Source organism: Agelaius tricolor, unplaced genomic scaffold (assembly GCF_023055355.1).
Source record: "Agelaius tricolor isolate 1412-34295 unplaced genomic scaffold, bAgeTri1.0.p SCAF_22, whole genome shotgun sequence".
Classification (NCBI taxonomy): domain Eukaryota; kingdom Metazoa; phylum Chordata; class Aves; order Passeriformes; family Icteridae; genus Agelaius; species Agelaius tricolor.
This window is the reverse complement of record NW_027269282.1, coordinates 9,160,471-9,184,663: the sequence shown is the minus strand read 5'-3', so window position 1 is coordinate 9,184,663 and position 24,193 is coordinate 9,160,471. Positions and strand designations below refer to the sequence as shown.

The window sequence follows — 24,193 nt, the reverse complement described above, 5'->3', positions numbered from 1 at the left end:
GCATTTTCTCCTGTGATTGTGAGACTCTGCCTGAACTTGACATGACTTGAGTACCCAGACCCACCCCAACTTCCCACCCAAATTAAATTAGCACTACCCAGTTTTATTTTTATTATTGTTCCTTTATCCATTCTCTTTTGGGGAAAAAAGTGCAACATTTTAAGTAAGAGTTTCCCTTCAACCTAAGTTATAGAATTAAGATTCCAAAATGGGATGAAAGCAAGAGAATCCATTAAAAAATATACTTGCTCCTGGTTCAGTAAATCTTTTTTCTTGTGTGGTACTTCCAATGATTTTTAGGAAATTTAGGTATTATTTTGTTGCAATTCCCCCCCCCCAACAGAACTTGTGATTTCTGTTTAAAAAATACTTTTTATCAAAAAACAGTATTTAAAAAAGCACAAAATATTCAAAGTGTTTGCTTATATCAGGCAAAAGAGACAAGAGGCATTTGACTTTTATTTCACTGAAGCAGGAGGGGGACAGTCAGAGTTCCTTGAGGATGGCCATACCTCCAGTTCCAGATCCTGAGGTTCTGTCTCAGAAAGTGGAATCACTGCAATCTTGGTTATTTTGCACACCTCGTGGTCTCCTGGAAGTTTGCCAATCAAGGCTTTCTGACGAATTAAAAGCAGCCACCATGGTAAATCTGGGAAAAAAAGAGATCAGTAGATGCTTTTATTTGTTTTGTCAGGAATTTATTTTGATTAGTGTGCCAGAAACCATTTGACTAGAAGAACCCAGTGAATGATGATTTGTTATTGTTGTGTTTTGTTATTATGCATTGCAATAAAATTGAAAAAATACTTTAAAATATTTATTCTGTCTTTAATATAATAAGGAGATTAACTATTTCACAGACTTACATTAAAGTTACCCCTGCTTCACTTATAGCAATTAACAATCTCTAGGATGATGCACATTCCCACTGATGGCAGCTGGAAGTCAAAGAGCAAGTTAAGAATTTCCCTTTGTACCTCCTGTCATGTAGCAAACAAGACAGATGCAGGTAACACCTGACTGCAAGATTCATGAGTGCAGAAATCTGCTGAGCAAACATGGACTGCACCACATAAAGCAGTTTACACATGTTTAAAGGCTCATGACTGAAGAGCACAGAGTAGTGGAGAAATTAGTGAGATAAAAATTAATGAAGATATTGGTGACAAGCACATTCCATGAACACATCCAGCCTCCAGCACTTGCAGCTATAGCACCCACACTTTAGTGAGACTGGGAAACACAGCAAACATTCCCACTGAGTGCTGAGGAGTGCCTGGACACTCCCAGATTTCAATCCCTTGGCTAGAGCAGGAGTTGAGTGCTGGGCTTTCAGCAGCCAAAAGCAAAAGTTCTGTTAAGGGAGATGGAAAAGGCAGAGACAGTCCTAGTGACAAACATAGACACTCACTACTTCTCCCAGCTGAGAAGCAGCCAACGGAGTTCAGCTGAAAAGGTGACATAAAGACATAAAAAGCCTGCTGTGATAGACTCAAATATGCTCCCACACTTGTGATGGCAGAATGTGTCATGTATTGTGCCTCTGAATACCATACACAGCCTTTGAAAAATCTATTTAGCAGCTCTATAGCAAATACAAACCCTGTTCTCCTTGCTCAGTAAATTCTAAACAGTATTTTATCCTCTGAATGCTTAAGAAAAACACAGAAAACCCCAGCAGTTCCTTTTATCTAAAGAGCAGGAATAGTCACTGCCAAAAGCCAACTGTGTGCTGTGACACTGCACTCCCCCCTTGGATTCTGCATTACTGCTTTAGAAAAGAGATATGTTTTTTCTTGGGTATTAAGAAGCCTTTTAAAATTTCCTAACTACAGACAGGTTGTGAGAGCCAGAGGGTGCCTCCCAAAAAGGCAGGAGGGGAAGGGGAATGAAGACAGGCACCACTTCTTAATTATGCATGGTCCTGTAAAGGGAGCCCAGTGCTGCTCCTGAACCCTGCAGCAGAATCCAGATCTCTGCAGGATCAGACACCTCCGGTCAGGAGGGAGCTCAGGGGGTCACCCTGATGGAGGAGCAGGGACAGGAACAATCCAAGCTGTCACAGAAGCACAATCCCCTAAAACTGGCCAAAGGACACCAGACCAGGAGAGGAGAGGGACAGAAAATGCCACTCAGTGATCCCCAGGGCCCAGCACTGCTGGAGCAGCTCCTCTGTGCACTTGTAGGAAGATGCCTTGGAGAACTCCTGCCTTTGCCCCAGCAGCTATGGGGAAAGGGAAGCTGAGGAAAATGACAGATTTTATGTAACAGCAAGAAGACCAATGAACAGGTTCAAAAAATCCTTTTGCAAAGAAAAAATTGAAATGCTGCCAAACCCACCAGCAGCACATGAAGATGCCTATCAGTTCATCTGAAAAATCTACCCTTTCTATGCTGATTTCCAGTAGGAAAAACCAGCAGTGTCTGAAAGCCAGGGCAATGCAAGGCATCCAGGCAGGTACTCCTGCTGGGCAGCCCTGTAATCTCATCTATTCCCACCTGCAGAGGTGGGAAAACAAAATATTGGCCATACAATTTACTCCTAGGAGCTCACCAGTGCATGTCAACAAACAAAACAGATATTCTTCTAACAAAGGCAACCATCAGAGCTCCAGTGAATTAATCAGCAGGGTTCAACTGGAGATTAGTGTAAGGTAAAGACATTTCTGAGCAGATAAACCACAGTAAAAAACTGGAAAAGGAAAAATCTCTGCCCAGTCTTCCCCTACCTATATTAACAAATCCTGTTAACTGTAAACAAGAACTTAAGAGCTTTATACAGACAAATGAGTTGAGTATCCTTCTGTCATTTTTAAAAAGGCACTGAAATGTCATCTTGGTGTACACTGCAAAACTCTTTGTATTATAGCCAGAGCCACAGAACATTGAAAGAAAACAGGAATTCCCCAGCAGATCAAAAGTAAACAGTCAGGAAGTAATTATGCAGATAAAGTATGCCCTGAAGTAAAAGCTTCAACAATAGCCATAAAAGCAGCACATTATAATAGCCAGCAGTACCTAAATAACCGAATCCCTAAATGCAGGGAATGTGCTTCTGCAGTCAGGAGGAAAGAAGCAGTTCCACAGATTAGAGACTGCCTGCTCAATGTGTGAGGTATGGTGTGCACTGCAGAACAGGACAGCTGCATGCCACCCCTGAAAAGTGCACTTTTCAAGTCATCTCTCAGGATATAATGTTCATTCTCAGTGTTTTATGAACTAAGGCAGAGCAGATGGTGACAACTAGTTTGAAGTATTGCATCCAAAGGAAGCTATTACCTCTCATTCCTCACTAAAATGGAAATTTACTCCTCTGTTGTTTCAACACTGTCAGCACAACAGTGCTGTTTTCCTCTAACACTTCTCTAACAATCTAGCATTTACTTTCCCCCAAATGCTTCTGCAGTAACTTTTCATAAACTGCACATGAGTTTATTACAAATGCTGCTTTCTGCAAGGATTTTGATTTTAGCCAAGAAATTCTACACCACCAATTTCATACTTTTTGTTACTTGAACAACTTCAAAATTGGCTGTATGCAAAAAGAATGCTTTGGGTTGTTGACTGTATGCAATTCAGTGAGGAGATTTCAGAACAGCCTGTAGTTTCTATCAAGATTCAGAGGCATGCAAACAAAAAAAAAAAGCTGGGGATAAGGAAGGAAGAACTCCCTGTTTACAGAGTCTGTGGACTCTTGCCAGCAGCATTTAACCTGGGTCTTAATTAACCAGCACTGGAACATTCCAAATGAATCCAAGCACAGACAGTGCACTGCACAGGGGTATGCTTTGACCAAGAAACACAAGAACCTGTGGGAGAAATGATTGTGTTATTTGGTAATTGCTGGAACTGGTCAGGAAATCCAGCTTTGGTTATAGTCAGATATACTGGACAACAAAATTAAATTCTATAAAGGAGATCCTTAATGCAAGAGATGTGTTTGCCTTTATATGGAAAGATTATGCAAAGACAATTTTAACTGTGCATCTTACCAAGAAAATGTGCAATAATCTGTTGCAGTAACATCTTCACAATACATCCTAAAACCCTTTTCCTTTTATTCCCATTGATACTCTGCATTTTCTTACAAGTTCTTTTGGGATGGGCCATATTATGGTAAGCAATGATATTCTTATATTCAACCAACGTTTTATTGTTTGGGGTTGAGTTCCCCACACACACAAAAAAAATAAAGTATCTGAATGTTTAAGAAAATTCACTTTGGAGAAGAACAAAATATTGCTTTAAATAGATTTGAATCTCAAATCTAAGTGTACCATTATGTTCAGAGGTACAACTGGCCCCCTCACGTCAAAAATTCTTTGGAGAATTAAAAAATAAACTATGTAATATTGGTTTCTATGAGACAGTTTCCCTGTCACAGCAGCTTTCCTACAAATTCTCCTGTATGAGGCAAGCAACAAAACCAGCAAGATTAAGAATAAATTAAAACCCATCCCTAGTTACAGCTCATTGGCAAGGGTATTCCAATGCTAAATTACAGACAGCCCATGACTGATTACAGGGACATTTCAAGGTCATCTTAGACAATTCCAGCATTCCTGCAATAAACAAATCCTTCAAGAACACATGAGGATCTATGTCCAAGACATTCAAGTGCATACAGGCTTTGCCACAGCTCTAGAGTGCACTGGTAGCAACTCCAATACTTAAAAAGGCATTTGAAGTTCTTAGTCTTTTTTTGTGTTCCAAGGATTTTTAAAACCTCTTTTCAACAACAGCTGGTAACAAGGCTCTGAGCAGGACAAGGCCAAATTCACCAAATGAGCTTCAAACTAATTTTTCTGATCCTGATAACCTGGGGGCAGGGGAGCAGAAATCAGAGCAGCAAGTCCTCCTGTTGCAGGTCAGGCATTTCACCCAGCTCCTGCAGCACAGTTCTCCTGCTGAGCCTGGACAGAACCATCCAGCAATGTTAAATATTTATACAACTTCTGCTGATAAAGTTTCCAGTTGACAAAGATTGATACAAGAATAAGTAATGAAGACAGGTTACTGTTACAGACTGCTGGATGATTCAGCCTGAGGATAACATCAAGCTACATTGGAATATGACCAAGTTCATTGAAAATAGCAGGTTTGAGGAGAGCTGTGTGAGACACCTCAGTCAGTCCCTCTCCTTGTCACTGCAGCCTGATGGATGACACTCATCAGGAAATGGCAGCAAATTCCAAGGCATCTCAAAAGAAAAGTAAGGATAAATAGCTGGAGGCTTTCTTTCTTCAGCTATTTAATAGTAGAAAACAAGACACCATTTATAGGAGAGTTGCATCACTAAATACCAGAATATCTGCAACAAAAAGGATGAACAGTTTGTGATGGTGGCAGCTGACCAAGGCAGAGACAAAAGGAAACACTTCCACTGACCTAAGCAGCAGCTGAGTGGAATACCTGGATGAACTTAATTGATTCAGGAGCTCTATAGGACACATGGAAAGAAGAGATATCAGGCTTATTACCTGATAATCTTAATTTACCTGACAACAGCAAGATGACACCTGTTGAAGTATCACACTCTGGGGAAAGTTTCAACTCAGATTTCATAAGCAGAGGAAGCAGCTCACAATAAAAACACATGCAAAGATCATCAGTTGCCACAACACACTAAAAAAACCTTCAAGAAAGCATTTGAAGTGTCCCTTTTCAAAGGCTTTTATAAGTAGATTCCCTAGAGAGAAGGGGGGAAGGCTTTTGTGTACCCAAGGGCCTGGTTTTAAAACACCACACTCCACACAAACACAAAGACAAAAACATGTGTCAAAACCAATCACTGAGCACTTTCCCACAGCAGAAAAAGGGCATTACTGGAGTTTAGCCATCATTCATCATGGACAGCACATGCTGACCAGCACAGACAACCTGGATGAAGAGAACAGAAAGTGAGATGGCAGAGTCTGAACCACTTCACAGCACCAGATCTGAAAAAGGGTGGCTGAACAAATCTGGAGAATGAGCACAGACAGAAATATCAGGTGAACTCAAAGAAGATGAAGTGATGTGACTAGAAGGAGGACATGACCATAAACTTCATGGAGAGGTGGGCTCTGAACTATTAATCCCAGAAACAGGACCAGGGGTCACAGTACCTGTGGAGCCACAATAATTCCTAGGATTTGTCTGCCCTACACTCATGCCAGGGTGTCCCAGTCCCTGCTCTCCATCCCATTATTGCCACCCTGAGCAATCTGTTTCTATTCAAGGCCCCACAAACATCTGATCCATTTCAGCACTTAATCCATCCTGCCCTCCTGGAACACACTTGAAACTTTACCTGTATTGATCATATTGCCAGGCACTACTTTAAATGCAGGGTGTAGGCACTCACAAAAACAATGGCACACAGCAAGGGATGCTGACCACCTTTCCTACCTGCCAGAGCTCTACTGGCAGAGCTATCTTGCTGGACAAAGCTGGTACATATCAAAATAAATACTTATTATGGCTACAGGAATTTGCAGCCGATAAAGCAAAAGGAGTAGTGAGTTTATTTTACAGGAAAACATTACTACTATCAGTTAGAGACAAGCTTATCATTAAAATAACAATGAATTCTACACCTGCTTGAGTTTTATAGCTCTGTCATTTAACTGCAAACAAGTTTAAGTGTTCCTCTTGCTTTCAAAAATTCCTCTACCAAGGCAACAATTATTCTTCAGGTTTTCATACAGCATTGAGAATTCAGGCCTTATACTTTTGTGAAAGCTTCCTTTATTAGTTTTTGCACTGTACCACAGGAGAACAACAGGAATCTCCTTGAAAGGATTATTACAAAAGATTTAAGAATTTTATAAATCTCACATGGAAATTTAGATAGAATTTCAAACACAAGTTTCTAGTAATTGTGAATGCAGGTCTCTGTTTTTACGAGACAATGCCAAACCACAATTCATTCACTGGAGAGCAGAGTGAATTTACATGTGCAGCTATAACAGAACCACCCTGACAAGTCCATTTGGGGAGTGCTCCCCACAGCAAAGAACACTACACTGCTCCATTGGAGCTATGCAGTACAATTTGTAATATCACAGAGTTTAGCAGTAAACAAATAAAAACCCCATCAGGTGAGAACATACCTGTATGAAGCTGGACTTTCCCAATGACTCCCTCTACCAGGCCCAGACAAATGGGATTCCAAGCCAGAAGAAGATCAGTGGCTGCAAAAAAAGAACAAAGCTCCTGTTTTTTAAACAGTAAACCAAAGAGGACAATTAAACTGAACAGTCACCCTCTCCACTTTCCCCACTTTAGAGGGTGGAAAATGTAAAATAATTCCAGCAATAATAAGATGATGTACATGTCCATTTTTGCTTGCTATGAACAAGTGACTAAGTTTTCAACATAAAGCCCTACCACAGATATTTTCCACATTTTTGAGGGGGGAAAGTAGCTTTAGGCAGCAGTGATTAAATTTAATGGAGGCTTAATTCTTCTCATATCCACTAGAATTTTTAACGTAAGCAAAATTTTACTGGCTGTAGTGAAACTGAATAGAGGTCACTGAGTTACCAAGCACAGCCTCAAAACCCAGCAGATGCTGATTTTCACCCCCAGCTCCCTCCCATTTGTATCCAATTACTATGACTTTCACATCCTCTTTCTATAAACACACACACACAGACACTTCCCCTTCTGTTCAAGCACTCTCCACAAGCACATGGAATATCAGAGCACACAAAGTTAAGGTTTAGGTTTCTAGTTCTCCAACTCTTAACAAATTCCAAAGAACCACATAGGAAGTAGAAGAGAAAGCAGGAAGAAAATGAGTTTCTAACTGTGCTGCAGTACCTGTTCAAGGATTTGAGAGTGGGGAGAAAAGGAAATTCCTAATTCAAATCTTTAAAGTGAAAACAAGTACTTCAAAGCAAGTATCTGTGTAGGAGAGAAAAATCTCAAAGGAGAAGAAGTTTTTCTATACCGTGAAGGACAAGCTTCTTATTATTTACTAAAACACACTTGTTCCAAGGTAAAAGAGCTTCTCCAGTTGTAACATCCAGACTGAATGTCTTAGCTATTGGTGTAAGTAGATGAATATTTGAAAGAACAAACTCACAAAAGAGTATAAATTATCTACATAAACACTTTATCTAAAATACCTCCGTTTCTTCTTGTAAATCTGAGATCTGCAGGTGACAACTGACAGTATGATTTTTTTACACAGTTGTTTTAGAACACTGAATCATCCTTGAAAGATTTGTAATTGAGGCCTTGATATTCCAAGAACACACGTTGTTTTCCTAGCTTCCAGCATAACATTTAATAGTACAAGATTCAGCTAATTTCCTCATTAAATACAAGCATTTCCATGAGCTACAGTAGAAATGGTTGCAGTCAGGGTAGATCTGGAATGAACTCATTAAATGGGATGGACACAGACAAGCAAGAACTAAAAGCCCACAGCAGCAGAATTTAAAGCAATGTTTGCAGCAGCATGCAGGGCTGCAATTAATGTGTGTAACCACACTGGACCAAATTCCTGTTTCTTCCTTTCTCTGGAGACTTTAGCTGCACAGAACCTCGTGTGAATCATGGCAGAATAAAATCAACTCCCTGGGGAGACTCACACAGCTGAGCATCAGGAAATCAGTGACAGTGAGTGTGACAGGTTTGATGTGCCCCCAGTCCCTGCTGAAGCACCTGAACACATCTTGTATCCTCCTGGCAGATTTGTGCTCATACAAAACGAGCCCTCGAACAGCCTGAGCTCAGTTTCACTCCAAATAACACTCAGGAGAATCTCTGTGCTGAGTGGGAAATCTGCACTGGCAGCAAAGAGGAATGCAGGCAGCTTTCCTCACTCCCAAAGCTTCCCCCTTCCTTCCCAGTTCCGTCTAAACCCTTGGACTCTTCTACAGCTGCACTGCCTCACACTTCATCCACTCATTGTTCTCTTTGTAATTAGCCTTAAATTCAGATTTCCACCTGCCAGTGGTATCAAGCAGCAAACAAAGCCAGACACAGGAGGAATTTAAAGAACCAAATCAGGGAAGGTTTGCCATGACCACCATAAGCTTGGTAATCTACAATACATTCTATGTCTTTCTAAAACTCTGATTTCCTGCTGTGATAAAGTATTATTAGCAAGAAAACCTCACTTGCTATCCAGAGCCTTCCTCTAGGAGTTTACAAGAGATAAAAAAAAATGAGGAAACAAGATTTTGTTTTAATTAGAGGAATAAAGAAACAAAATTTTAGACCTGCCTGTAAAAGGACATAAGAAAACAGAACATCTTACACAGATATTTTATTCCTCTTGTGGGTTCCTCTGACAGGGGCAGCACCAAGAAATCCAAGCCTTCTACAGGAATCCTCCTACCCCAGCAGCAGAGACACAATGAGAAATGGCTCTAAACTTTAAGTACAGACAAATTTTGGAAAAGATGAGAATGCATTTGGAATCAAACATTCCACTGTGGAATGCAAATATTCCACTTTCAGAGTTTAAAGGCAGCAAATAGAGACCCACCAGCTGGGCAGCACTGGCTCTCAGGTCAGGGTGATTATCAAGATGCTCATGGTAAAGGCTGACTGCTTTAAGAAAACTTTCCTTGGGGAAGGCAGGGCATAGAGGAAAAAAAGACACATTTAGCAATATATAAGGAGCTTACCATGTTTTTCTCAGTGTCCAAGAAAATCTAGATGCAAAGAAGCCTTACAGGAGAAATGCTTGTAGGCTATGAAAAAAACACCACTTGTGGAATCACACTGACTTCCTTTTGGTGACAGCACCACAAAATTTGGTTTTCTTACACTATTTCTAGATAATATTTTATAGGAAAGTATGTGTGACAGCACAGAGGCAAGGCAGTTGTTTTGGTTTTTTTTTTTAACTAAATAAAGCAAATCTGATTCCAACCTGATTAGAACTTTGTTATTAGTTAGAATTCAGTTTCCTGTGTGACAATCCTATCTCAGCTCAGAGCCAACACCCAACCATGCTGAATAAATATCACTACAGAAAACACCAATATGAACCTCTAGCTCCTGATGAGTGCACTCTGGAAATAAGAGATGGATGAGCCAAACAAAATAAAGGTTTAAATATAATTTTCCCACTCATGCCCAAAGATGGGCTTTCATGCTGAGTGCACTCCTATCCACACTGTATAGGAAAAAGTTGCCTCCAACTTTTGTCTAACATTAAAATTGATCAAGACTGTTTCCTTGAAGCCATTTGGGAAAACTGGCAGCAGCAATCTCCAGTCACTGTCTTGTATCTTTGAAAATTATAACCACTCTATATTTAAAATCATTACATAAGCAAAGATTCAGAGATCCAAAAACGTTAACTGGAAACCTGCAGGATATGAGTATTGAACTGTATTATATTTTACAGAATTTAAGAGGCAACCTAAGATGGTAGACAGTGATACAGGCTACAGAAGGTACCCACATCCTTTTAAAGTCATAAAAATAACCATACAAAATAAAACTGAAAATGTTCAGTTCAAAGTTTCCAGACAGTATACATGAAACCTGGCCACGTTTGACTGCTGAATGCTGAAAGAACTCATGACAAGTTTGATTCTTGTTTTCTTTTTTAAAGAAATGCCTATCAGTAAGAATTAACCACCACAAGGCTCTGTCAAAGGAAACTGAACTTTCCTTACAGACAAAACAGACAATGTTTTGAGATATAATGTGAAATACAACTTATCAATAGTCACTCTTGTTTCCCCACACAAACTTAACTTCCTATAAATGTCATAGAGTCCTCCTTTAAACCTCACAGAACCAGGAACAAAGACTTATCAACTTTAAACTGCAACACAGGGATGTTGAAACAGACTTCTTACAGTTCTGTGCTGATGATAAAAGAGCAGTGCCAAAACAGTCACTGTCAATGGAAGCAGAAAGTCCAGAAAGGATCACTGTGAGCAGTGAGATGAGTCCCAGGGAAGATCGTCCCTGACTTGAAGAATTCTCTGCTGCCCTCAACGTGTTTAAATTGGAGAGAACTGCCAGTGTTTGACAGCTCTTAACACTGATGGATACACTTGCTCACCAAGCTTCCATCCTGAAGTACAGAATTGCTTTCTTTCTTTCCCTTATCCTACTAAATAAATTCAAGCTACTGAAACAAATGTTGGGGTTTTTGCTGATTCCTGTCAGAGATAAATGACCACTGCAACGCATTTACCATCCACAGTGATTGTATCAGCATTCAGTTGCAGCACAACAGAAGCTGTGTCACAAATTCAGAACAAAACCAGCTTTGATGTGATTGACTTCCACCACCACCCTCAGAGCTCACCAGCAGCACACAGAGCCGTGCACCACCAGATAAAGTCTCTTTCATTCTTTGTGTTTACACATACATAACCCTGATAAAGGTGATACAAAAGCAACTTGGAAGAGCATCAAAACCCAAAACTGCTTTCTGGCTCCTTCTGCAGTCTACCACCAGCTGAGCTGATCCAAGGTCAGGCACAAACTCTGATTAGAAAACAAACCACTGCTTTGGGATAAACCACTTGCTCAACACAGAATGGCTGGAGGCAAGGCTGGCAGCTTCCTCAGGAGAAGGCAAGAAGAAAAGATGATTTAATGTGTTATCCTTTGAATCTAGCCCACAGTGCCTGGTTCAACCCATGGAGCAGCTGTAATTATTTTTTCCGACCCTGCTGTAGTTCAGAGGGCACACACACCTCTCATGGCCCTTGCTGTTGGCATTTGGGAGTGAACCTCAGCTAGGAAGTGTTTCCTGACAGTGTGTTCAATACAGAACATGCACATCATCCCTGGATTTCCTTCAGCTTACACCTAAGTGAATGAGCATGGACATTCATGGGGCAGTTCTCAAGAAGTCTTCCTGGGGTCTGACAGAGCACTGACTCTCCATCATTTTCACCATTCAACACAAGCCATGGATATTTATATAGAAAAAATAAAAGCAGAATGACTCACTATGTACAGCCAAAATAAATCATGCAGCTCTGCTAATGTAAATTTTAACACCAGAAGTGTTAATTTTCAGGAAGAAGCTTCAATATTTTAAAATAGATTTAAGGGTGGGGGGTTTTTTTTCCCTTTAAATTGTGTCTGATTTAGATCAAAAACAACAGCAAGGCTTTATTATTAGCATTATTTGACCTTTATGATCTCCTGTGGCTTCTCAAAAGAAAGTCTGCTTTCAAGTTCCAGTTTATCTTTGAATAGTGTTCTGGAATTTTAGCCAGGATTAAGAGATTACAAATTAACTGGGAAGATTTAAGAATATAAAGTTGAACTCCTTTCTCTTGGAGGAAATAAAGTACTACTTATGCAAATAAAACTTAGGCTAATTGAGTTTTCTTTTCAACACAGACTTCTAAAACTGTCTTTAAGCTACTTGCAGAAAGATGAAGCATTAAGACATTGAGTATTACAAGCTCTTAATTGTCATGAAGTGTTAACTTTATTTACTGGCATGTTCTCCTCCAAACTTTAAACAAGTTATCCCTTTAGTTAATCACCTGCTTTTTTGGGACACTTCCCTTCAATATCTCAGCATTAAAAAAGATGACCACAAACAGGTCAGGTACAATTTAGTGACAGATTTAAAGCAGTGGGGACGGCAGCACGCAATAACAGACATTTATAGTGCTGCTGCCAAAGCAGGAAAAAGCAACTAACAAAAATGAATCCCTACTGCTCATCTTGATAAAGAAATACTTCTTTGTATTCTGGTGCAGCCAGAAAATCCCTTGAGTCACCAGGCATTGCTTGGGAAACTGGAAACCATACGGGAAATGTTGGGTTGTCTGGAGAGCCTCCAGTGCTACACAGAGCCGCACAAGGAGCCCCTGTGCTAGGAGTGCAAACAAACTGCTGCCACCAGTGATTGCTCCAAACACAGTCTGAGCCTGTGCATCCAAACATTCTGATCAAATGCCACACCAAGAAAAACAAAATTAGCACATATCCCAAATATGTATGTTTATTTGTCCAGCAGAACATGTAAATAATTTTTATTGCGTGTATTATAAAACATAAAAAAGATAAGAGGTTTTTAATGGGTGAAATAAGCATTATTTTCAAACAGCGTTTATTTTTATTAATGGTACAAAGTATTTTCTTCCCACACCCCCGGTGGACTGCCTTGAGCACCCCCAAGGTGTGTGCACCCCACTTCAGAGACCACTGATGGCTAAATACATCCAACAAGCTTTGATGTGCACCTCAGCCTTCGAGATAAGAATCAGCTCCTCACATCCCTTCCACAAACCTGTAAATACCACTCAGAAAATCACCCAGCAGGGACTCTTAAAATGCAAATAAGTGCCAAGCCACTGGAGCTCAGAGGGTTGGTTTTTTGCTTGGTTGATTTGGCTTTATTTTGCTTTTCTTTTTAACTTTAGAGCTTCCTTTTATTCTTCACATTGCTGAACTCTGTTAGCAAACACATTTTCTCAGAAGTAAAATAGAAATGGAAAAAATATCTTTTATCCTTCCAAAAGCAACAACTCTGCACTAATTAATATTATTCCACACCAACACACATTCATTCCCATTTTTAGATGGTATTTCAACAGAGCTCAAGTTGTTTGAGGATATACCCTTAAAGCTAAGAAAGCAGTAGGCTGTCTGCATTTTTTAAAATCCTATTTACTCTGCAAGAAGGAAACTATCAATCAGGCAGGAGAAAGATTTTATTCAAACCTACTTACAAACCTGACAGCTTAAACACTATGTTCACTCATTCTGAAGATTGTCTATTAAAAGTTTGCTCAGCTACAGCCACACTGAAAGAAGAACACAGGAAAGCTATCCTATGCTCAAAAATTTAAAATATAAACATTTACTGAGCAGAAGGATTTCACAATTATGGAAATTAGTTTGTTTTACTAATCACTGAGCTGACTTATGCTAATGCCCCTTAAGAGCCATGGGAGAATTAGTGTGAGCCAAGTTGAAGCAAGGTAAACTTTTCCCTCACCGTCACCTGTTCTTCTGATGCCATAATTAAATTTCCTCTCTGACTGTCCAACTCATCAGTCTCAAAGCACAAGATGAGTTATGGATTGGAAACAACCATTTCTAACACTAAATATGGGAGTTTTACTCAAAAATTTGGCATGTGTTTCAGGAACAGACAGGATTTCAAGCCACTACCACCCCCCATATTCCTCCCTTTATTTTCTTTTAATTGTTGGGGAAAATTTGACTACTCAGATAACAAGCAGCAACATATTATTTAAGTGTTACTGGAAGGCATGCAAATATAGGGAAAAACTTAACCATCACCCCATGTGCAAAAGCTGCTGTTTTTCCTTAACTGAGAAACAGACAAGGAAAAAAACTGAAAGATAACAATTAATGACAGACCAGCATATTTGCCATTCAGATCTTGCAACCAGCTCTTGGGCAAGGTTATTTACTTTTAAATTTGGCTCCGAATTCCGAATTCCATTTTCCAGTTCAAAGGATGTTCAAGGGCCCTGTTTTCAGTGTTTCAGAGACTCAGCAAACACCGCTCCAGGGCTCTATTCAAGTAAGGTTTCTGCCTTAAAAGGAAAACCTCAGTGTTCAAGTGCTATTTCATTCATTTGGGTTCAGCTTTTCAGGAAAAAAGTCCTCTCCCAGTTTTTATTGGGGAAGATGTGTGGAGCAAGAAAATAGAACTGATGATTAAGTATTAATATTCCTGCCTACTAAAGCCAAGCTTTAATGAAAAACAGTTTCTGCACTACTTCCAAATTCTTCCTCTAGATACACAACCAATAATTTCTCCTCTTCTTGATACTCCACTCCCATTACTTTATTTTCTATCCCATTCCAATCTGCAACAGTTGTTTTGAAAGAACACAAGCAGCACATCAAACAAGTGGCTGCCTCGTCCTGCAGTTCAGAGTTTAAAACTTAAAATCACAAAGATTTTCACGTTTCCTTACACATAAAGATGAAATATCACCCACACCAATAAACTGTGAAACAACCTAACAAGAGCAGTGTTCTCATGAAAAAACCACAAGCCCTTGGTACAGATGCAGACCTTTCTTAATTGAAATCAGAGTCCTCTGTTCTAAATATTTTAGCTGCAGTTAGTCTGCAATTTCCTACTCAATATTTAGTTAATACTAACTGATGAGATCAAAGATGAGTCACTTCTGCCAGCAAAATACAAGCCAAAGAAATCCACTTGAATTAGATTCATTTTAATACTGGGGGAAGGCAAAAAAAAAGAAAAAAAAAAGAACCAGCAACATCAAGATATGAGGCATTAACATTAGGAGTTTTTCCTGTATTTAAAACCTCAGGTCATTTCAGCATGAACAGGAATTCCAAGAAATCTACACATCTGAGTTGGGACAAGTTTGGCATTTTCAGAACTCTTCATAGAAAGAAAAGGAGGAAAAAAAAAGAGAGGGGAACACCCTTGTCATATTCAACTCATCACCTCCTAAGACTCTACAGGAAAGTAAAGAAACATCTCACCTCAAGGTGTACTTAATTCTCACCAGGCCAGGTTTTAACACACTACCTACCCACTTAAGTCTCAGTTTTAGTTTTACTATGTTCTATAAAAAGAACTGCAGGTGGAATTACAAAGTAGATTTTATTTATAAAAGGTACAAAATAATTTCTCTCTTATAAATATATAGGAAGATCTCATCTCAGAGTCAGCAGCTACCACAGTGACTAATGTATGCAATATTTAATCAGAGGCAGGATCCAGAGCAGCCCAGCCCACTCCCCTGCTCCCCTCTGTTCTCGTTCCCAGGAAGGCAAAAGCAGCACCAGGGACCCAAGTGCTGCAGATTTTTTCAGCCTACATTCTCCAGCTAATGCAGATCAGCTCTGACATCTGGTTTGTCACAGACGCCACAAGGACGTGGTGCTGACAACCAAGAGAGGGGAGGGAACAGAGGAACAGAATGAGCAAGCAAGGGTGAGAAACAGTGCAGTACCCACTGCAGCTAAAAAGGTGTCAAAAAACAGCTTGAGGTTCCTTCTGAAGTGACTTGAAATACTAAAGCTCCAGCCTCCTGTGGAATTCATTGCCCAGAATAGATAGGCAGTTTCCAAGACATACTACTGAAATTCAGGAAGGCACTTTTGTATGAAACAATTCAGCAGCATGACTTCACAGCCAGGCTGTCACCCCTCAGAGCCCTGTCTAGGACTGCTCTGCAGAATAAAACTTACTAATAAATGCTTTGGTGGCAGTGGCATCACTCCTTACACCATTCATTAGCTCAGGGCCTTCACTTGAGCGCTCCCAGGCTTGCACAAGGGAACTGCTCTTGCTCCTCCAGTCTGCAGCCATGAGGAGCAGCTCAGGAATTCTGACAAGGCACTGCTACATGACTCCTGCAATGCCTTGGAGGAGGAAGGCAAGCACACAGCTGGAATATTAGATGGCCTTATGATTTGTGATTCAGAGATGACTTCACACCATCAGACTAAGACACCTAACGTGAAATGTGTCCCCTGCTACTCTGAAAATACTGTTTGGTAACACATCCCTCACTGAAAGTATTTAAAGTGCATTGCTTCAGTTGCTGACTCACAACCATTTTCAACAAATGAAAATGAATTCTGTAACAATAAATTCCTAAAGTGTCTGTTTGAAACAAACAAATGCCCATCTGCCTCTAGTTTACAGTTCCAGAGGTAAAACACAGCTTAACCCATCTAACTCAGGCAGAGGCAATGAAGTCTTTGAGCATGACATCCCCAAAAGCTGAGTTAAATTACAGTCTGTGTATCCCTCAAAATATTTGGTAGGGTTTTGTTCTCCAGAGCAATGGGAATCAGCACAGTTAGAAGAAACAGTTTTAGTAGAGCTTCTCTGACATTACTGCCTCGAGTACTATCAAGGCCAGCACAATGATAATAGAAGCTTTACACCATAACAGTCTCATTCCTTCTACTGCTGCTAAAAAATGCTGAGAAGACTTCAGTGTCTTCAATACTTTTTAGCCTTTACACACACATATATATGTATTCATATGCAAAAATAAACACAATTTATACAAACATCATAAATAAAAAAATATTTCTAATCTGTGTAGAACTATCTAATCAAGAGCCACCCAGAGCATAAACAGAGTAATCCAAGAGTGAAATCCTGACCAAGACCTCATGTAAGGCATTAAAGGCATGGTTGAACAGCACATGTTTTTTTCACTACACTGAAAAATGCACACTCTCAACAGCCAAATTATTTTTAAAAAAAAAGTCTATGATGCCAAAGTGATTCATGGATTTCCTGCAGGTGACTCATTAGTGCTTTCACTTTAGAGAATTGAAAAAACCCAGAAACATCTTGTAAACACAGGCTGACATCTTTCAAACGAGGGCCAACCTCAGACTTTGCTTATGGCAAATATTTACCAAGATTATTTGCCTTTTTTTTTTTTAATTCAAGCTGTTATCTCCATGATTCAAAGAGGTCAGAAATACAGCTTTCAATATTGGCCAATTTCTGAACATGCCTTTATAGCTGAGGGAGGAGAGTACTTTCAAGCTTAGCATCAGCTCTTTAGATTCAGACCTACTCTCTCAAGTAATGATTTGCAAGGTTTACCAGTATTATCTATTTCAACCCATGAATGTGCAAAGATTAATTCAGAGCAGCCTCTGTGAGATAGAATTTTTAAAACCAAGGCCTCCAAAACCAAGTAGAGACACAGAGCCAGATCACAGCCTTTTGACAGATTATTAAACATGTCAATGAACACAAGTTATGACTTTGTTGTTTTTTTTTTTTTAACACAGCAGTGACTCATCACACAGAAATCCATTTACTCATTTCCGGGCATGAAACTGGCCCCAATAATAAATGGTCAAATGTAATAAAATTGCAAACATGAGGAGATGAAGTTTTGTCTTAATACAAGAAAGAGCTATTGATTGATCCAAGAAACACTTCCTTGTGAGAGCACTGTTTCTTTCTTGGGCTTATTTTCTACCTGCTAAGGTATTTCATTTCAGTCCACTGTCAAGAAGATGATCCACAGAGAGGGCTGGAAAAACAAAGCTGCAAACACATGGGAATGGGAAAGCACTGCTAACAATTGAGAGTTTCAAGCGGGCCAGGGGACTTCAATATCACATTACCTTTAGTTAATCTGCAGGTCACACACAATAGGGATCACATGGAAACTGCCTGAAAATGCAGAGGCAGGCACAGGACAAAATGCTGCTGGAACAGCAGGCAGACAAACTGCTGGGCACTGGGGCAAAGCCTCCAGGAGGCTAAAGGACACCAAGAAAAAATAAAACGCAGCAATGGCTGCATGAAACCAAGGCACTGATGCTTTTAAATTTGAAATTATCAAACACTAATCTCCAGAACTATAGATCATTAGTTGTTTTAATTACTGTGGGTCAAGGAAGAGCTTTCAGCCCGTGCAGATGGCTGTAACCATCACCAACCTCAACCTGAGGGGTTTTCTCCCCTGTGAAAGCACACGTTTCACTGAATAGCAGCACTGCCTGCTAGCTTAACACCAATTATTTTGTAAGGTCACTTGCAAATCAAAGTATTGCTGGATTAGTGAAATTGATGGACAGGAATTAGTCATGCTAACTTGACACAGATTGCAATTTTATCTAAGAGACATAAACAAACTACACTGAGAAGACACAACTCAAGGATGAAAACATGACACAACAAAGTGCAGTATGAAAAACAGTTCTTTGAAAAAACACAGATAACAACGGTATTTGATGTTTATGTTTAAAGTTTGTCCAGCCTTTCACAGAAGCTCCTAAAGTCTACTGTACTTGGACAGCCAGCCTGGTCATATACATGTTTAGCCACCTTTTTTGGCATAACACAGATCCCAGTTTTAGAAAGCTGTAAGTAACACCTGTGCAGCCTGCCACATGTTTGGTGAAACACAGCTATTTAGAGTTTCTTTCTCATACAAGCAGGGTCAGCGTGGTCCTCTCCACCAAAGCTACGTATTAGAATCACAGAGAATGACAAAAACTCATAGAATGGTTTGGCTCAGAAAGGACCTTAAAGACCACCTGGTTCCAACCTCCTGCCATGGGCAGGGAGCACACATGGCACAAAGCAAGGGTGGCATTTTATTTTAGAGACACCTTTACTCCTAGGTAGGACAAGATAACCACCATGGTTTCAAAATTGCCTTTTACACAACTCCAGCTCAATTCTTGCTCGCGCTGCCTTCCCTTCAGTCTTGTACTAATACACAGTGGAGCCCTGAGCAATGGTCACACAGCCTACAATCACTGAAAAATTCAGAAGCACTTTAGAAGCCACAGAATCACAGAACGTCGAAGGGCCGGAATGGACCTTACAGATGACCCAGTCCCTCCCGCTGTATCCACCTGTTCAGTTTCTGGAAGAGGCCACCACGGGACCCATCATGCCCGGGAGCATCCCTTATGTAAGGCGGACACCGGCCCCTCGCCCCAGCGATGCTCCCCGGGGATCACCGGCTGCCTACGGCCACCGGCACCGCTCCGGTCACACCGGGCGCGGAGCGGGGGCAGCGCTGCTTTATTACCGGGGAAACAACCGCACGGAGAGGCGCGGCAGCCGGGACACCGGGACCTCCCGCGGCCCGGGGCTGCTCCTGCGACCTGCGGGGCGACGGGCAGCGCTACCGACCCGCCGGGGACCGGCCCCGCCCGCTCCCGGCTGGCTCCCAGCCCGCCCTTGCCCGCGCAGGCGGCGGGCGCGGCCGCGGGGGTCTCCTCACCGGCTCGCAGCTGCAGGCTGCCGTCCCTCCGGCTGCACCAGAGCGCCCGCTCCCCGCTCTGCAGGATGTAGTGGTCCTTGGCTTGGAACAGCTCCATGCTGGCGCGGGGGAGCCGCCGGCGGAGAGGGACGGAGGGCGGCACGGGAGGAAGGGGCGCTCCCGCCGCCGCCGCCGCCGCGCGCGGCCCCGGGGCGGAAGGGGGAATGGCCGGCGCGGGGGCGCGCGCTCCCGAGCAGCCGCGCGCACGCGGGCGCTGCCCCGGAGCCGGGGCGCGAGCGGGCGGAGCGGACTCGAGCTCGGGTTCCGCTCCCGCCGCCGCACGTGACAGCGCCCGGCCCCGCCCCGCGCGCGCTTAAAGGGGCAGAGCAAGGGGCGGGGCCCGAGGGGGCGGGGCCTGTGCTGGAGGCGGGGTCTGCGAAGGGGAGGCGGAGGGGCTGCGGCCCCGACCCTGCCCGTCGGCCCCCGGAGGTCGTTCAGTGGCTTTCCCTCAGCTACTTCCCCTCAGATCAGCTCCCCTCAGCTCGGTTACCCTCAGACCGGCTCCCCTTAGATCGGCTCCCCACAGCCCAGCTCCCCTCAGATCGGCTCCCCTCAGCTCAGCTCTCCTCAGCTCCTTCCCGTCAACCCCGCTCCCCTCAGCCCCGCTCCTCTCAGCCCCTTTCCCTTCATTCCCTCTCTCCTCAGCCCACCTTCCCTCATCCCCGCTCCCCTCAGTCCGGATCTTCTCATCCCCTCTCCCCTGAGTTCCGCTCCCCTCAGCCCTCAGAAGGTGATACACGGTATAACCCGTGGTGAAAGGAAATCTCAGGACCACAGCACGCGGCTCATCGTTATATTAAATTTTTATCCAGAAGGCGGCATCTGATGAAAGGGCAAATTATTCCATTTCTTCAGCAGGCAACACTGGAAAATGTACATGCAAACTTGTCACTGCTGCAGACCCTTCCCAGCCTTACTGAGGGCTTGTCCACAAGCTTCCAGAGCTTTTCATCACAGAAGCTGAAGCCCCACTCGCTGTGAAATTGAGGAAGAGATGGACACAGACAGAAAGCATCCTGTCCTGCATACGGCCAGGGCAGGGATGGAGCAGCTCTGCTGGGCACCTGGCGTCCCAGTGAAGGGCTGCTGGCTGCTTCAATTCGCAAATTAAAACATTTACCAATTATTGTTAAACCACCTACAGTAGGCGAAAAACATTACTTTCAAACCACTCTTTGAAAAGATCTGTTTTTCTCATACTATTTTTCTCCATTGATACGTATTAGTGATGCTACAAAACACTAAGTGACTAAAGGACATTAAGAAATGAGAAATCTCATTATTAAATGTGAACATTCAAGAGCCAGGGAAGAGCTCGATTTTGGGAGGTACAGTCTAAAAAAGCATTTAAGTGCAGGCATGACTTTAAATGTATAATTTAAATAGCTTTAATTGAACATAACATCTTTTAAGATAAGTATGCACTTCAAGAACTTTTCTGCTTTGGGACTAGGAACTGAGATTCTCAGTGGGTCCAAACATCATTTTTGCTCCCATATCTTTCGTCTGCACTATCATTCATTAAATATTTCTCATCTCTATTCTGCTTACATTTCCCAAGCAGTTCAGTGTTGTAGCACAATGCACAGGGTCACCATTAAAATGCTTGCAGGGATTTCAAGGACAGACTTTTGTTTTGCCCTTTTTCACGCTTTGATCAGAGCTTTTTTTTTTTTTTCCTCCCTGTGGGTAGTTTTCTGTTTGCATTCAGCGTGTTTTCCATAGATTCACAGCTGGGTGCTGTTTTTATGAGCCTTTCAGCTTTAGTTAGCATAGGAGAAAAAGCCTGAAAGATTAATTTTGCATTTTTCCAATTCATTGTCACTGGCTGACGGTAGGGAAATGCGTAGGCTGACAATTAGTCATGCACTCTCAGTGTTACCTGAATGCCAGCAGCTTGAGTTCAAGTTTCAATGTTGGTTAACAGGAAGAGATGTGATTTAGTAACACTCCACACTTGGAAGTCCAATTGGCTGGATAGATTGGACAAATACACCACTCCTCCTGAGGTGAAGGGTACCAGATTTGGAAATGGCACTGTAGACGGGGGGAGGAACTTTATTTCTAAATGTTGGCTATTAAGAAGTCATGCAACAATTGTTTTGTTTGTTTGGCCTCAATGCTCCTGGCAGCTTCCAGAGAAACATTAGAAAAATCTTGGGTCATCTTTTTTGATGATGCCAAAGTAACTACAGAAGCCTTTCTTGTTACCCTTCATACTCCTTGCTAGTTTTTAATCCAACAGTGCTTTGTCTCTTCTATGTTCATCCCTTTGTGTCCAAGGCAACCCCTCTGTATTCCTCCCTGGCATTCCCTACCCACTTCCATGTGCTTCTGTTTTCCTTTGGAGCTTAGGGAGGTTCTCTTAGTGAGGTTTCTCTCCTCTCCTGAGATATGTTTTTGAGAAAGCTTTTGTGTGCTTTTTAGAGAGGGTCTGCTGTGCATTAAACAGAGACTGAAGAGTCTGCTTTGAGAAGGAACCTCCTCAGAGCAAGAGCAACACAAGAGGGTCTCCTGGCAGGCAATCTAGTGGATAAAAGAGATTTGTTTGGGACTAGAACATTTCCTGAAGTGCCTGTAAATGTACTACTGAAAAATAGTTGTGTGTTGTGTTTTATAACAGAAAAATATAAAACTACTGGCAGGAACATTCGCTTTTTGGCAAGAAAATGAAAACTCTCAAAACCCAGGGAAAGCAGCTCTGCATAAGAATTTTTGCCTGAATTTATTTTTAGCTTTCTTTTCACTGAAGAAGCTTTTTGTGGCAGCTGTAGTTATATCTAAAGGAAGAGGAACTCTGGTATTTCCTCCTTCGCCATGAAAATCTCTTACTTGCAATGGGAATATTTCTATTTCAGTGAGTACTAGGAAGTGAACAAGCTTCTCCCTTCAAAGCAATGTGTATATGGTTAATATCTGCAATACACTCTAAGGCTTATGGACAGTGCATTGATTTCCCTCTGTTGCACTGGCTCTTAAGAGCAAATCAATGGGACCATTTTCAAAAATAAATGAGAATGTTTAGATTGCCTACGATTCTTTTATTCTGGAATTGCAAATTGCACTTTGCCAAGACTACCAAGCTGGTGCACACAAAAAGATTCCTTACTGTGTTGTTGGGCTGCCTTCCTCAGTTAAAATATGGTTTATACTGTACCAAGGCTGCATTTAATTCATAATTTCTCCAAAGTAAACAGCAGGCTGTTCTTCACGGCCATTGAAATCAAATTTGCATCTCATTTAAAACAGATTCTACTCGCTTTGCCTCAGTCTGAAAAGTTAATGGTTTTATTACCCTTTGGAGGAACTTCTCTCCCTTTCTTTACTTGTAATTTGGGCTGGGGTTTGTCTAAAGAGCAAAATAGATCACATTACAAAAAGAAAAATTCTGCCTTTAGAAAGGATAAAAAGTAAAATTTCAAGATCACTGGAATTTGTCTTTTAGAAAAAAAAAGATTTCTAAAAGGTTTTTTTTCCTGATACCATTTAGCCAATTTGAATTCATTTTACAATTAGCTTTCTTGGAAGTTGCTTTAATTTCCCTAGGGTTTTTTTTTTCCATTTTAATATTATAGAAACAAAAAACATCATCGTCTTTGTAATGTTACTGCTGGTGTTGACTGAATCCAGCTTCTTCCTCAGGATGTATCAGTAGATTAGACAATAAAACATTAAAAGTAACTATATATATATATATATATATATATATATATATATATTCAATTGAATGCATATATATATGTATATTCAATTTTTGCATAACCAACTTTGTATTTTTGCATTACTTTTATTTTTGCTTGACTTTGAATACTGTGGAGGCCAAGCATCAAATGACACCTGAAGAACACAGTAGTTGCCAAGTGCTGAAGTGTTATACATGTCTTTTTGTCACTTTTCCCTGGGTTTGGCTGCCCTAGGAAAAGGATATGTATTAGCTATTCAGTGCAAAAATCTGTCAGTCATATGTGATGGAAATAAATGCAGGAAAAGTGGGAGGGAGGGGTTGAATCACATTCCTCTTGCTCCCTGGTCTCCTGGCACTCATTATTTATACAATATTTATGAATTATTATGCACTGTTTACACTCATGCCATGCCCAGGAGCTCCAGTTGTGATAAGGATCCCCACTGTGTGAGGTGCTGTGCAGAGCCAGCAGTGTCTGCTCAGATTCCAGGGATTTAGAGCCATTACAAAAGGCAAGGTCAATAACAGAATAAGGTGTTTAAGGGATAAGATGATGAGGCATTTTTCATCAGTTTGGAAGCCAGTGGTCTCAGCTTTCCAGGATTTAAGCATTACCGAGTTGAGATGGAAAATTACTTTATTACTCCATTCCATTAATAAAGTTTTAACATAAATTTTTCTATTATATCACTCCATTCTCTATATTGAGAATAACATGCTTTCAAAATAGCACTTGTACAGCTACAGCAAAAGCCTATGCCACAAATTAACTTGGGGTCAAACCCTCCTT

At 41.4% G+C, this 24,193-nt stretch overlaps 1 protein-coding gene across 1 annotated transcript in view; it reads right to left on the bottom strand.

Annotated features, from left to right (window-relative positions):
* INPP5F (inositol polyphosphate-5-phosphatase F) overlaps nt 1-19,994 on the bottom strand; it is a 38,538-nt gene extending 18,544 nt beyond the window's left edge. Inside the window, exons 1-3 of the mRNA XM_071446334.1 lie at nt 19,680-19,994; nt 7,095-7,175; nt 513-649 (exon numbers count right to left, since the gene is read on the bottom strand). Of these exons, the coding sequence (XP_071302435.1) occupies nt 513-649; nt 7,095-7,175; nt 19,680-19,776 (315 nt within the window). The 5' untranslated portion in view covers nt 19,777-19,994. The remainder of the gene's footprint in view (nt 1-512; nt 650-7,094; nt 7,176-19,679) is intronic.
* Between the last annotated feature and the right edge of the window lie 4,199 nt (nt 19,995-24,193).